Source organism: Hetaerina americana, unplaced genomic scaffold (assembly GCF_022747635.1).
Source record: "Hetaerina americana unplaced genomic scaffold, ioHetAmer1.1.p SCAF_11, whole genome shotgun sequence".
Classification (NCBI taxonomy): Eukaryota; Metazoa; Arthropoda; class Insecta; order Odonata; family Calopterygidae; genus Hetaerina; species Hetaerina americana.
In genome coordinates, this window is record NW_027286181.1 from 24280173 (window position 1) to 24295217 (window position 15045).

The window sequence follows — 15045 nt, forward strand, 5'->3', positions numbered from 1 at the left end:
ATTTTGTGTTAATTTAAGAACCTTTTTGGCACAAAACAACATTTTTTTGTAAATATCATGAGCTTTCAGTTTGAGGTAGATTAAATGATTTTATTATCGCTATTTGAAATAATATTTAACCCTAATAGCCATATTAAAGTATATGATATGATCCAATGCATTCCATTTTCATGATTTTTTCATAATTTTTTTCTTGATTGTCTATGAGAGTAAGATTGCACTTCTACTGTCTACTATTACTTCTCCTACTATGAATCCTCTACTATCAACATTTTCAAAAAATGTTGTCACATATATTTGAAGTTTGGTAATAGCAAATATGCACGCATGTATATCACATTTATGCATCCCCAAAAAAATGTTCACTTGGCTGTTTTCTCCATTTTCTCATTAAAATGACATTTACATGCTTCCAATAATTTCTTTCACTGGCAAGTACAGGCAGAAATAAATTCCAATTTATTAATTACATAAATTCGAATCCTTTGTATGAAAGAGCATGATATTTTGATCTGACTTACCTCTGCATACTTTCTTCCTCCACTAATTCCATCTAAAATGCCATTTATTTTCCTCCTTTTCTACCTTAATTTCCCAGCGTTCTCCCCTCTATATCACAGCCTTAAGCATTTCATTGCCTCTGAGAATCATATGCACCATCCCCTTGTCCTATCTTCTTTCATTTTCTCACAAGAATGCATATAAATTGAGGTGAAGATTTTTCTCAGCCCCTCAATCTGTTCACATTCTTAGACATCACGATATTTCCATCAATAATTTCTCTTTATTTTGGTTGCGATTAGTCATTCTCCCTTCTCTTTGCGATCTTCCCCCAAAAGGATTGCATTTTCAAGCTGACTCAAGATTACAAAACCACAAGATAAAACTCACGCGACGACAAACACGCGAGGGAGGGTATCATTCTCTCAGATTCACGCAGTCAGGTGGCTACACTTGTAAAATCAGCAAATATATCGAAAAGCTTTCATCCCGATGGCAACTGAAATTCGATTGAATGCCAGCGGTTGGAAAGCGGAAAAAACTGTTGTCATGACGAGCTACAGAAAAATCATCTAAGAATCGGGAAAAGAGTCTTACACGTTACGTCAATTAGTATTGGAGGGGGGACATCGAGAATTGCTGCAGGTAGGAAGTGGTACGCAGCCCGCGCAGCTTTTTCCTCTTCTTCGAGACGTTTGACTCCAGTAAAGTGACCTTTTGAGCGATGCCTCGAAGAGGAACAGACGCTGCGTGGATTGTGTACCTTACCTTGCGTATAGCTACTATCGTTCTATCTATCTGCCATGGGGGCCCTCACCAGGAGCAATTATCAATGACCCCTTCAGTACAGATTAACGAAACGTCTAAAAGACTTTTTTCCTATTCTTATGTGCTTCATTTGTCACATTAAAAACATAATTGGGAAGGTAATAGGAAACTAACTTAATTATTTATCTTATGTCAAATATGAAGACATTAAACAGTCATAAGGAGCCGTCGGAAACCTACCTTTAAATGAGCAAAATATCTTGGATGAAGTTACGAAGAAATGAAGAAATACGTAATATAGGGTCAATTTTTCGTTATACATATCAGTGATAATTGGTAATATTTATCCAAGTTTCACAATAATTGGAATTGCCTTTTAAGTGAATCGTAGAATCTATATTCAAAGATTTCTAAAAATGTTATCTACGTTGTGTAAGATTAATGTGTTTAGAGAATTCATTCCTCATTTGGTCGCTGCTTCAAGTCGCTGGTGCAATTGCTTTCATCGAATTACCGAAGACAAAATTACCGAAAACATCCGTTTCCAAGTGGATGAAGCGTTTTAAAGATGGGCGACAAGACGCCATGATGCAAGGCCGGGACGATCTTCAACCACCTGTGTTGACGACAACATTGATCGTGTGCGGTCCCTTGTCCTTACCGATCGCCGAAAAACTGTGCGATTGGTAGCTGATGAACTGAATTTAGGAAAATCAACAGTGCACACTATTTTAACCGAACATTTGTGTTCTGAAAAAAATGTGTGCAAAAATCGTGCACATTCAGCATTGATTGTTCGGCAGTTTCTGGCAAAATTTCAATCACCATCCTTGATCATCCTCCTCGTTTGTCCGATCTCGCCCGCTGCGACTTTTTCTTATTGCCAAAAGGAAAACATGTGATGAGGGGACATCACTGGGAAGATGTGGACACAATAAAGCAAGAAACCATGGGGAAAAATAAAAAGCCTAACTGCCAAGGACTTCCAAGGGTGCTTAAAACAGTGTAAAAAATATGAAATAAGTGCATAGCAACGAACGGAGAGTACTTTGAAGGGGAAAAAATCGATGTGAACCAAATTTTGCAAAATACATTTTTTATGGCCTCAGTTCGCGTATTTATGGGACATACCTCGTATGAGATTTTCCTCCGAGTTGTCACCCATATAATTAATGAAGAATTCTAGCCGATACATTTGTGGAAAGAAAATACAATTTTCAGGGAAGTAAGAGTTATAGATACCTGTAGATACAATTTTTATTGCGAATAATTTCTATAAGGCTCCATAAGTGTTAAGCTATTTCAGTATTGAATCGGTTAAGCGCACAGCGGCATGCGTTTTAGCCAGGAGTTGGGTGTGTTTCGGGAACCATTTTGCGTTAGCTCTACTTGAGAAACCAAAGGCAAAGCCACATGGATTATTCGGCGATTGATTAAAGAGTCCTTTAAGCACGCTGTTATCTTGTTTTATATCGTGACTGAGGGAAGAAGGAAAGCAGCTTTTCCTCACAGTCGTAATTGCCATATTTAGCTTTGATGACGATACAACGCTGAAATAATGGTTACTGCTTCTGCTGCTTCGGAGATAGGAAAAATTAGAGATCACTATTCACGTAAATAGTGTTTGAAAAAAGGTAACATATTACTCGTTAGCACTTCTTTGTGATAACTGATTTTTGAGACAGTGAGATAAGCGTAAATTGGTGGCTATCGAAATGTGTGGCTATGGCGAATAATGGATAAAATAAATTGGTCGGAGAGGCAGACAAACGCTGAAGCTTAAAATAGGGTGGGCGAAGAGAGGAAGTTGATTGGAAAATATGATCTGTTCCACAGGTAAAATTATAGTTTAAAGTATCTATGAATTACTTAGAAATCTGGATAACGGCAATTTTGGGCTTTGAAATATCATGAATACATCACTGCAAAATTGAATTCACTGATAGAACTACCACTGTGTTAGAGTGGCAGCAGGTAGTTCCTTGTTGCAAATCCCTTAAAGCAGCAGACAATTAAATCCATGCATTATGCAAAGTGTTGCTTAAAAGCAATGGTTACATAAAATTTATGCATTATTTTTTTATATTTTGGCTGGATAAAGAAGGTTAATACATAATGCTGTGATAGCTCAATTTATTTCAGAAACAGATCTGCTTGAAAATAAAAGCATTGGAAATTTTCATTTCATCGGTAACTTCTTTTTCGATCCTTCTTCTGTATGCAATTAATCCAAAAAAATTAATCTGCCAGCAAATGATAAGGAGTTGACTGAGCTGAACCTTCCCCTATGACCAACCCTGCTTTTAACCCCATCATTTTTTTGCAAACTTCTTAAACTTGTCTCTCGAGAGCCTCTCAGTTCTGGGTATATCTTAAAGATGCCCATGTCAAAAAACACAAATGAATTTTTTATGCCGTCAAAGTCCCTTAGTGAATCCTAAAACTGAAACACGATTATATAGGCCTCTCAAGGCTCCATACCAAAAAATGAACTTTGATGAAGCTAAGTAGCACATCCTCTAGCAGTATCCTTTTAGTGTACATCTTGCACATAATACGCCCTTGGGATGACATATTTAATGAAATTTCCCAAGGATGTGCCATAGGAGTTGAAGCAGGCATAGTAGGAGAACAGAGTCAAAGCAATTTATGGAAGGCAGGGGGGAATGGGTCTTGGCAGGAATGAAATGTGTGGAAAATATTGGCCACTGCTCTTGAAAGGAACAAGATAAGCATTGTTAGATAAAAAACGGGAGATTGTTTCCTGATGTCTTTGCACACCACCTGCCTTTTCATACCATCACATCTCCAGCTTAACAGTACAACACTTAGCAATGTCAAAGATGCTAGAAATAGTCTACTTAAAGATAGTGGTGAAAGCCAAAAAATAATTGTGTGATGTAGGGTATACTGTTTCACAGTTTGGTAAATTGTACCTTTCACAATGCTCATATGCCAGGTATCACAGGAACTCAGGTGGCAGAAAAAGGCAGGGAAGGAATAATGATTGGAGGAATGTGTTCAGAAAATGACTGAGCAAATCTGTTTTAGGTTTATTATAAGGAGTTACTCAAAAAATGACATTTCCGTAGGTTTAAATCTCAAGGGGGCTTGCTTGTGAAGATGAAGAAAATACATCATCTAAAGAGTGCTTGAGGCCACTTTGTTTGCAACTTTAGATAATTTTCATTACTATGAATCTGAAATCACTGTGATCACTAAGTTTGGTCAAGCACTCCTCAATTCATTAAACAGTAAATAATTCCAGCATTGTTTCTGAAAGAATAAGCTGATAATTCTGTTTATTAACCTTAACCACTCCTCTGCCCTCCCAGTTATAAAATCTATACTAAAACTGAATATGAAAGATGAATGTCTTCCCTTCTCCTCACGTGTACAAAACCTTACCCTGTCACCTTATGATTTGTATCAGGATCAATAATGGAATGCGGTTTGTTTATGAGATTTGATCTGTTTTCATTAACTGAAAAGGATAACAAAAGTTAATTTTTGTGAGCATGGGGGGAATACTGTATTTTGATATTTCATTTATGAATGAGTATATTTATGGTAAATATTATGGATATATTGAAGTCCTTCGAATTCAAGTACACATTCTGCCATCCCTTAGCTTATCAATGCTTAATAACTACAAGTGCCTACTACTCAACTAACTTTTTAAACTATTCTAAACTGATATCAAATATTTATTCATTTATTTTAGGAAAATGGAGCAGAAGAAGAGAGAAAAAACAGTATCGAAAAGCAAGAAAAGGAAATGACCAACATAATTCAAAGGACAAGTAGTCAAGAGCAAACTCGGAAAAACCTTGAAAAGGTAAGTTTACCGTGAGCTTTTTTTTCATTTGGTTGCAAGCAGAATTATGAATGGTTTTGAAGCAATACAATATTTTTTAGGAACTGATAAGCTGAAGGAAAACAGTATCAAAACTTTTTTCTAAATTGAGATGGAAATTATCCACAAATCGTTAGATTTGGCATAAAATGCAAAAAACATCGATAAAAATTTCTAAAAAAATTATCTCATTATCTCTGTTAGATATAAATCTCAATCCCAGGAGAGTTACAATAGTCTAAAATTCCTCTTCCTCGTCAATGCCCTCTTCTACTACCAAATTCTTTTTCCATTAGCAAAAGGACAAAGCAAAGCATGATTTCATCTTGTCCAGAGCGGATAGCCTTAAAAAGGCATTTCGTAAAATTGTTGAGGAAACTGGAGGAAGAATCGATGCAGACGGAAAGAGAAGGATAGCCAGGAGGAAATCAGGGCATGTAGAGGCAACCAGAAGGTGTAGTGCTGTTGAAGAAATGGAGAAAATTAGGAGAAGCAGTGCTGTGGAGATGACTGAAGAATTGAAGAGGAGGGCAGAGCTCCACAGAAAAGAGATCTCACTCAAGGTAAGAGGCAGCAATTTTCACTCCTTTTGAAAACTGAATCATTATGGCACTACATAGCTAAAACATTTTTATATTCCATATCACATCTACAAGTGCTCCACATCTTATTATAATATAGATAAAGATGCCTATTTCATTTTATTCACTTGCTCACTGACTGACACAAATTTGAAGCTATTTCTGGAAGTGTTTTAAGCTTTAAATTTTCAGCATTTTTAGATCCCTGTGAGAAAATGCCAAAAAAAATTAGATTTTACCTCTATGTGTCTCAGGTTTGATACTAAAAAGTCACAATTACTTTCTGGGCTATTTTTCAACATTGGAGATGATTTAAAAATATTCTATAGAACACCTTTCATAAAGCATTCAACTGGAACTTTCAGATATGTAACCTGGGGGCAATTTTTTCTGTATAATTTAGGATCCATGGACATACATGTAGTAGTTCAAGGTGCAATGTAGCTGCTACTGTATTTTTTTTCAATTTATTAACATAAAAAATACTTTCCATTGTTTGAAAGGTAATTTTATTTTATTCATTTAAATATGAAAAAATTTGCCTTACCTACCTTGAACTTGGATTGGTAAATAAGTAAATGTTTAAAAATCTCATTTCTTCGACGTTTTCCCACCTTTTACCTGATATATAGTATTGCAAAATATCTGTTTAAGTGTGAATTTTTACCATCATTCACTCATTGAAAAAACATGCCTATGTTCCAAAAAAGCTTTCTTTATGGAGGATATTTTACAAACATGCATTCATCTTCATATAAACATTTCATATGCTATGCATGTATCTTCCTAAACTTAGGTAGGTTAAGATGTTGACACCCATTTAATTTACTATATGTTGTAACCAATGCTCATTTAAGCAGCTCCAAGTGTGGAAGTGCAGGTCTGTTTGCTTGGATACCTCTTTCAAGAATGACGCACCCATAAAGAAATATACTCCACAGTATGGCTGTATGAATTTTTTTTGAATTTTGATGCTCACCTTTTGTGCTCTGTGTAAACTTTTTCTTTAAACTTCCAGCAAAACCACATCTTGGTTTTTATTTTCTTTTAACTGCCTCCCTCTTGCTTTTACCCATTCTGGTGACCCTACTCCCCAATTAGTGAGACTCTTTCCAGTTTTATTGTAATTTGCTTCTCGGCCCTTAAGGCACAGACCATTGTCTTGGTTGTTTTTGTTTAATTTCCAACTGAATGCACCTTTTCATTTCACTCTCCAGATCAGAATTCGTCCTTTTGAGAGCTCTTAGTGTCTGCTGCTACTAATTATGCCTGTTCTTTGCATTCGAACCTTGTGCCTAATAGGAAAACTTTACAAGTCATTTATGTAATTTTATGAGATTAATATCAATGCATATTGTTTGAAGTCTCGATGAACTTAGATAGGTGCTCCAAATCTGTTGGGTCTAACATTGCTTAATGAGCTCATATTTTATTCCCTTTAATGCAAGTCACTACTGTCATTTATTAAGGGGTACAATCAAAAACCTATGGAAAGGACCATTAGACTTTTAAAGGAGAAATCTGTGCTTTGAAATGCTGAATTTAGAAGAAAAATAATATACTAGACATATAGCCACAGTCTAAAGATGATTAATGTGGCTGACAAAAATGCCAGATAAGAGCAGAATGTCAAGTGTGAATTTTCGTGCAGCCTTAACTAAGTTCACAAACCAAAATCTATTTTTCATATTAAATTCATCTGTATTTATGTTCGTCCGGAGTTTTTTTACTTTTTGCCTAAAGATGGTTTTTGATGAAAAAGGAAACGTTGTTGTTGAGTTAAAGTTTTTTGAAATTACGAGGAACCTGCATTCTGAAGAACTAAACTCATAAGAGTAATAATATTGATGCTAACAGTCGATAGCCTTTTTATATTTACTTAATACTTGACAAGGGGTTTTTTGGTAGCATCATATAAAAATGTACTATATGCTCAAATGAGTGTCAGCACCTTTCATGAAGTACTAGTTTTGTTAAAATACAGTATTCATTTTATGTGAGTGAAATTTAATAGATAGAAATATTGAACTACTTAAAAACAGGTTTTAAGTTTTTCAAGGTTTAACATATAGAGCATATGTTCAATTATTGCATTTATAATAATATTATAGGCTAAAATAATGAGAACACTTGATAATACTATGGTGTAAATACAAAAAATAATACAACAGAACTCTATGGTTTCCTTGAAATTGCTACCACATTTTTCAAGTCATCAGCCTTGATTTTTCAAATATCTTATAGGAGCTTAAAATTACTGTCATCATCAGCCATTTGCTCAGATTCAATAAAACTCTACCTATGCTAAAAAGCACACAGTAATCAACCCGAAGGTCGGTTTGGTAGGTGATGGTAGAGCTCACCCAGTACTAAGCCCGAGGAAATGTAAAATTCACACATCAGGGTAGGGGGGCCAGTTCCTTTCCCTGTGCCGGTTATGGTTTCCCAGGAAGATCTGGTATCCAAAAAATCACATTGCTTGGGTGAAGCCGAGGGTGCTCATAGAGGCTTGCCCGGGAATCGAACCCAGGTCCTCCGGTCAGTAGTCCAACTTGAGAGTTCTGGACTACTGCGATCCAAACCTCCTATGCTATATACCAAATTTTGGTAAACATCGCAATAGTACCTAGGTATCGCAGTGGTCCATTGTGAAGTTGCAAAATGGTTCTTGGTCATTTTATGATAATTTAACTCTTTGATCTCACAGTAATAGCAAAATACCATAGGAATATCTCCAACTATATATAATACTGAGAATAACACTTGGCAAATAACCAAAACTTACTTCGCAATCTCCTTACACTATGGCTGTATGGAAAAATGTATAGTTTTATACCAGTATATTATAGTAATATACCAGTATGTTTTGGAATGAAAATGTTGGTTTTTAGGTTTCTATTTCAATTAGTTTGTTCAATCAACTGAAGGAAATGTCACCTCACATCCCAGGTGCATCTGTACGTGACTCTTGAATGATATCCTTGACCATAAGACCCTTCCCTTTTAAATTTGTTTTTTTTTCGTGAAACCTCTCGTTCACTGCTTACGTATTTAATGAAGCAGGTGGCTTTTATTTATATTTCGATTAATTCATAAACAAAATCTTTCTGCATAAGGTCGTAATCTCCAAAGCCAAAAGCCGAGACAACGTTTTGGACGAATAATCCAAGTACATTTAATTTCTAAATATTGTACCTAAATTTTCAGTAGTTTATATTATAAAAAAAGTCTCGTATATTTTTTTTGGTGATTATTTTTATTTTTCCTTGTAATTTCGTTGGCACGATCTTTCATTTTGTTCAGCCATTTTGCTGATACAATCGTTAATTCTGTAGATACCTCTGAAAGATTTCACAGGGTTAAAATTACTGAAAGACATTTACTTGCAGTTTCTATGCCTCATCATGATCCAAATGAATCAGGAAAAGCAAACAGACAGTCTTCATATAATTCGTTTGTTATATTGTCAGAGGTAAAATTCTCCCCAATCCCCTTTCCCTAACCTTTGCTAAGCTAATACCTCTGATAGTGTATGAAATAACTGATCTCGAATTATTTAGCCACTTCCATCATATGTATGGCGATATCGATCCGAAAGATGAGGTCCATTAATTTAGACTTGTTTCCTAGACTAATCCATTATAGACTATCCTAGACTTATGGGGTCGGAACGCACTAATCTCTCCACTGTCCCAGTTCCTTCCTCACAAAAGCAGATAATCAGCCGAAAACACGGCAGCAGGGAACGAAGGCGTCCGGCTTTGACGGGAGTAGTGTGTGGTCGACTGAATCTCGACCTTTCAGAGAGCCCGGTCCCTAATCCTTACTTTCATCCTTTCCCATCTCACCAAACAAACAAATAACGGCCACTCACTTTACCGACTCCAAAGTAATCGCCGCTACTAGACTATAACCGTCTCCACGCAATATAGCTTGCTCACATAATAGCAACTCTATGAATTTTTTTTTCCAAATAATTTCGAAAGATAAATTAGGCTTCTACTCTCCTTGAAATTTTCTCTTGACGACACGATAGTTAATTGAGGAATATCTTATGCCGCACGCCACCTCTTACTCGATGACTCAAGAGTTTTTTTTAAACCATCTTTCTCAAATGTTGGTTAAAGCAATGTCTGCCGTCGCTCGCTGGGGTCGTAACTAAAACAAAGAAGTATTATAGAAGAGTCGCCCTCTTCTTCCAATTCTCCCAGAAAGTTTATGAGTTACGGGAGTAAATTACCGGTTCGGCAAGAAAAACTTTTCCATTGGGTTAAATGCCATGATAATCTGCAAACTTTTAAGAGGTGATGGAGCGGGAGTAGGTTAGGGGAGTGGAATGTGAGTGGAAAGAATGCCCCTCACTCAGACCAACGGATTATCTACTCAACCTAAAATCGACACTGAACCGCTTCGATTGAAAAGACCAAAGTTCAGGTTCCACTGAGCAAATCTTTTATTATTGCCCCGAAGACTGGAAAGGTTTCGCCTGCTTACTTAGTAAAGTAAAAAAAAAAAATCTCCCATAGACTCGATCGTCTACCTTATATTGTTTCTTTGGAGTCAAGTGAGAGCCTGAAGGAAATAGCCTTTCCAATACGCCCCGCCCCTCTCTTGTCTTATTCACTGTGTCAAAGTATCATGACCCTCCTCCGTCGTCGGAAAATGTCAATTACGGCTCAGCGCTGTGATACGTTATTGCCCATTTCATTCCGCTGATGTAATCAAGTTTCTTTTTAAAGCAGCATCGCGGATATTTTAAATGTATTTTCTTCATCTTAGTACCGATATCGGAGTGGCGCCCAAGTAATTCAATTGAAAAGTTTTTAAAAATTATAAAAACTGCGTTTCACAGAGTAATGTATATATTCAACTAGTTTCACTGCACTGCACCTTCAGGGATTTCTAGATTCCTGAAGATGCCGCAGTATAGTGGACTCAGTCGAATAAGTACATTATTCTTTGAAATGAAAATTTGTTGTAACTTCTAAAATTTGCTAAACTTTTTAACTTTAATCTTCTTTATGCAAAGAAGCTTTCATAATGTGGAGGGAATTGATGACTGGGACGTTGAGTAAGAATTTTAAGAAAAGGTTCGTCAAAACTTTGATGTAGAATGTGTTTTTGTATAGCACGGATATTCGGTCGTTGAATCAGAATGATAGGCAGAGATTGGGGGCTTTTTAAATGCTGGTGTTGAGAAGATTGGAGAAGGTGAAGTGGACTGAAAGGAAGGCAGATGAGGAAGTGCTAGGCTGAAGGGGGAGAAGAGGGGATTGTTTGGAGAAATCCAAAGGAGACTGGACAGACAGATGGATACACAGCTTTTTTATGGGCAATGGGATGTTGAAGACTACTTCGATATAAAGGGGAGAACGTTACGCAAACGAGAAGGGATAGCAAATAAGATTGTCATGTTGGACAAAATTAAGGTAAGAATGAAGTATTTGGAATTGATGCGGGGTCTATTGTAATGTTGAATGTCAGGTTGTGTTTTGTTAAGAGAGCTAATGGAATTATCGCTTTACCATATGATAGCTTGGAAGTTTGTATCCATCCAAAGCCCACCTTAACCGTTAGATTACTGATAATAATAATAATAGAATTCCTCAACGTTTCAACCTCTCAGACACCCAAGTATTATTTTTGCCCCAATATGTTCGCATCTAATCCTCTCCTTTCTTAAGGTGCCATTATAATGGGATTTATAACCGCAAGTACTTTCGTGATAATGTGCATTTTTCCAGTTTAAGGCCTCAGCTATCATTATTTCCAAATCATTGCAGGTTGTTCCACCACCCGAACCCTCCCCACCTAGTTTAACTCCCCCTCGCCCCCGCACTCCTCCCCTCATCACTACCACCATCCCAACGTTGTCGGTGGAGAATGAGCCAATGGGTGAACCGGAGGTGAAGGTGATCGCGCCGAGTGATGGAAGTGACAAAAGGAAGGACAGCACGAGTGGATTTTTACCAATCGGAAAGAGTTTTCTTGCCCCTCCCTCCTTCAACGTGGAAGAAGTACCATGCGAGTCCGAGAAACCATCGGAAAGCTTTCTGGGGGTCCCGCAAATGCAGTACCTGACGCCATCAGGGATGGAATTCCTATCACTTCCTCAGGTAAAGAAACTAACATTTAAACATTTAGATCCCCTGCTCGTTTGGCCAAATTGTCACCTGCATCCAAGAACTTCGCCTGAAGTATCCATGATTGTATGCAACCCGCACACGCATATATGTAAAGCTGGTTGCCTAACTCAATATTTATGTCACGTTGATGCTACTGATACTAATCATTACATTTAAGTAGCAATTATTTCCTCAAGAGCAGTCATTTGTTCCTAGATGGCGAGCCTCAAGTTGAAGGATTACGTTTTCATTTGTAATGTTATACCACTGTACCCGTAATATCCTGAAATCCATGGAGCCAATACTATATGAGCGAAAAACGAACATAGAGAAAGAGCAATGATTTTATTTAAATAATAACCTCAATTGAAAAAGCTTGTTCAGTATCATGTGTTTCTCATATCCTGTGGAATTTAGGCGGTGTTTACTGAATGAAGTAAGCATTTGAAGTCAGAGATTGCGTCAAGATTTGGAATTTTCAAAAATTGTATTTATAGTATATCACTTGTTTTATTGAAATTTCTAAATGGTAACATACTGAAACCCTGAATTAACTCTTGTACGGATTTAAGAGTTATTTTCCTTGATCAGTACGGATGCAATGGGGCATCACCAGTATCCCCTTCATGTATATTCCTAATCATACCTGTGGAATGATACGACCATTTCAGATATCCACTCGGGCACCACCTTCATATTGTCTAATGTAATTCAGCCCCAATTTCCACGCTGAAAATACCGGTTGAGTACCAACAAACTTAGCACCCCTTCACATCTAAGCCTCACCTAACAAGACAGCCTGACACCCCACACTTAAAGAAATCCTTCTTTAGCTCGGCATGCTTCCTTCCACTCTTCATTCCGTCCAACGTGCCTTTCCATTTCCTCCGCCTACCTTGCTTGCCTAACGTTCTCCCCTCTTTCACAGCCTTCAACATTCCATCGACCATCAAAATGCTCTGCGTCTATCTATACTGCCTCCTTTGGATTTCTCCAAACACCACTCTCTCTTTCCACACCATGTATAACTTCTTCGTTTGATTTCCTATTCGTCCATTTTACTTTTTCCGGCCTAATTCACACTCGCATAAATATCAAAATCCTCCAATGAACGCCTATCATCTTGTCTCAACGATCAAATTTCCGCGTCGTTCAAAACTACGCTCTATATATAAAAATTTTCAATAGTCTTTTCTAAAAATTCTGGTTCATTATACCTGCCATCTAAGGTACACATTTCCACTCAGTGTCACATACCCTAATCATATGTAACATTCTGATCTTAGGCAATCTCACCCCTCCCCTGTATCCGGCGAGATTCCAACCGAAGTATGGGATATGACGAGGACCTGGCAACACTTCCGGTGCCGAGCGAGTTTGCAGACACCCGGCGGAACAGCGGCAGCAGTTATTGCGGGGCGCTGGAGCCTGAAGAGCCCCCACCTGATCCACAAGACTCGCTGGATCCCATAGAGATTCACATATTGGGCTCGGACGGGAATTTGTTGGACATCGACGATGACGAAGGAGACGAAGAAATCGCCCGCCTGGACCTTCCCGAATTTGGCGAGGGAAGGAAACTCGGGGAGGGTACGATTAGAGAAGGCGGCGACCGCGAGCCAACTTTTACCCTGAACATTCCCGTTCGCACCACCGATGATTTCGGTGACGGAGAGATGCCCAAGACGGCACCGATAGCTGTCGAGGAATCTCAGGAAGTGACCCCTCCGGCAACTTGTCGCACGCCTCCGGACGTGGTCATCAGCGCTCCTTCTCCCTCCACGTCGGAGGACATAGTCCCAGAGGAAAAGGGCATGTGGGATGAGATGGGACTCGGGGGCCTGGATGTGACCTTACCCATACGAAACCTTGACCTCAGACGACACAGCGACGATGGAATGAGGAGAGGTATGGTTTTCCAACCAAAGTAGTTAGAAAATTCAGTTGAGATAGATATGCTACATGCAATACTGCCTTTAATAGTAAAAGTCTTGCATTCTTCCATTCAATCATTCAATTCAAAATATGTGTATCTCAAGACACTGTTTTCTTAAATCGACAGAAACAGGGAAACCTAGTAAAAGCAATTTTTAATTAGTGATGGGTTAGTTTAGTTCTTCGGTTTTAGCCATTCTTGAGACTAGAAACGGAATGATACAAAAACCATCGGCTCCAAAACCGATATCAATGTTTGGGTAGTTTGGTTTCACACATTTAAACCTCGTAACAATGTACTATCCACCGTAGGGCATCAAAAAATCCAATAAAACGTTTTAGATCATAGTGTGATATGGTTTTGTCCTTTCTATATAGAGTAGACTGTCGATTAACCGGGGAGCCCCGAAAAAACCTATATTGCAAAACTGCGTAGTAATTTGGGATCGGAAAAGACAGCCTCCTTAAAACGACTCAAATAGATTGTTTCCTTTACTCGGTCTGTGATGAAGATAGCATACACATAAGCGTTTTGCATTTTATGAGCTTCACGCATAAAAGAATATCATGGTCTGTATGTAAATGATTTGGAATCTAGAAGGCAACCGGCGAAAAACGACGCGCAAAAGCATACTCCCATTGTTTCGCCTACCCCGTACGAGACGGGTGTACATGAATATATCAAATTTTATATGCTTCGCATATTATAATGTCTCGTAGAGTGTACGTAAGTATTTTGATACTGGAGGAGGCTGCCGCTGAAAAACGATGTGAAATATTCAGTCTGAATTGCAAAAATTTAATCCACTCATTATTCTGCTTTGTCAATTTATTCGTCGTAAAATTTGTAAGTACATGTACCTACGCATACATACACACCTAATGGATATCGAGAGCTGATTTGGTTGAAAATTCCTTTGGTTCAAACTCAATAAACTCCCATATACGTAAATAGGTAATAGGTAGTTAAATCGGTAATCCGTTTCCTTTAGTGTAGGCAACCGGATCCGGGGTCTTTTCGAGACTAATCACTCGCGCAATATTTTATAAACGTGCGACAGAATGTTCACTACCTGCGTATCATCTGCACTGTGTTGGTGAATAGGTTATTGTCATGAATAATAGTGAAAAAAAATACATTGTACAGGCCGCAAAATGAATTTTGATGTTGTGCAATGCGTAATTCCTACATTTTTTCGTGTGGAAGTTAGGTTAGTAAGGACCTGGATTCTCTGGGGCAACTATTTTTACTTCCATCCCAGACAATCGAAGGTACTGT

The 15045-nt window shown here is 37.9% G+C and overlaps 1 protein-coding gene across 3 annotated transcripts in view; it reads left to right on the forward strand.

The window, feature by feature from the left end:
- The window catches only part of LOC139700969 (diacylglycerol kinase eta), a 329383-nt gene that overhangs the window by 293760 nt on the left and 20578 nt on the right, over nucleotides 1-15045 (forward strand). For all 3 annotated transcript variants that reach the window (XM_071599493.1, XM_071599495.1, XM_071599494.1), the window contains exons 13-16: nucleotides 4994-5107; nucleotides 5422-5688; nucleotides 11490-11822; nucleotides 13118-13739. In XM_071599493.1, coding sequence (XP_071455594.1) covers nucleotides 4994-5107; nucleotides 5422-5688; nucleotides 11490-11822; nucleotides 13118-13739 — 1336 coding nt within the window. The remainder of the gene's footprint in view (nucleotides 1-4993; nucleotides 5108-5421; nucleotides 5689-11489; nucleotides 11823-13117; nucleotides 13740-15045) is intronic.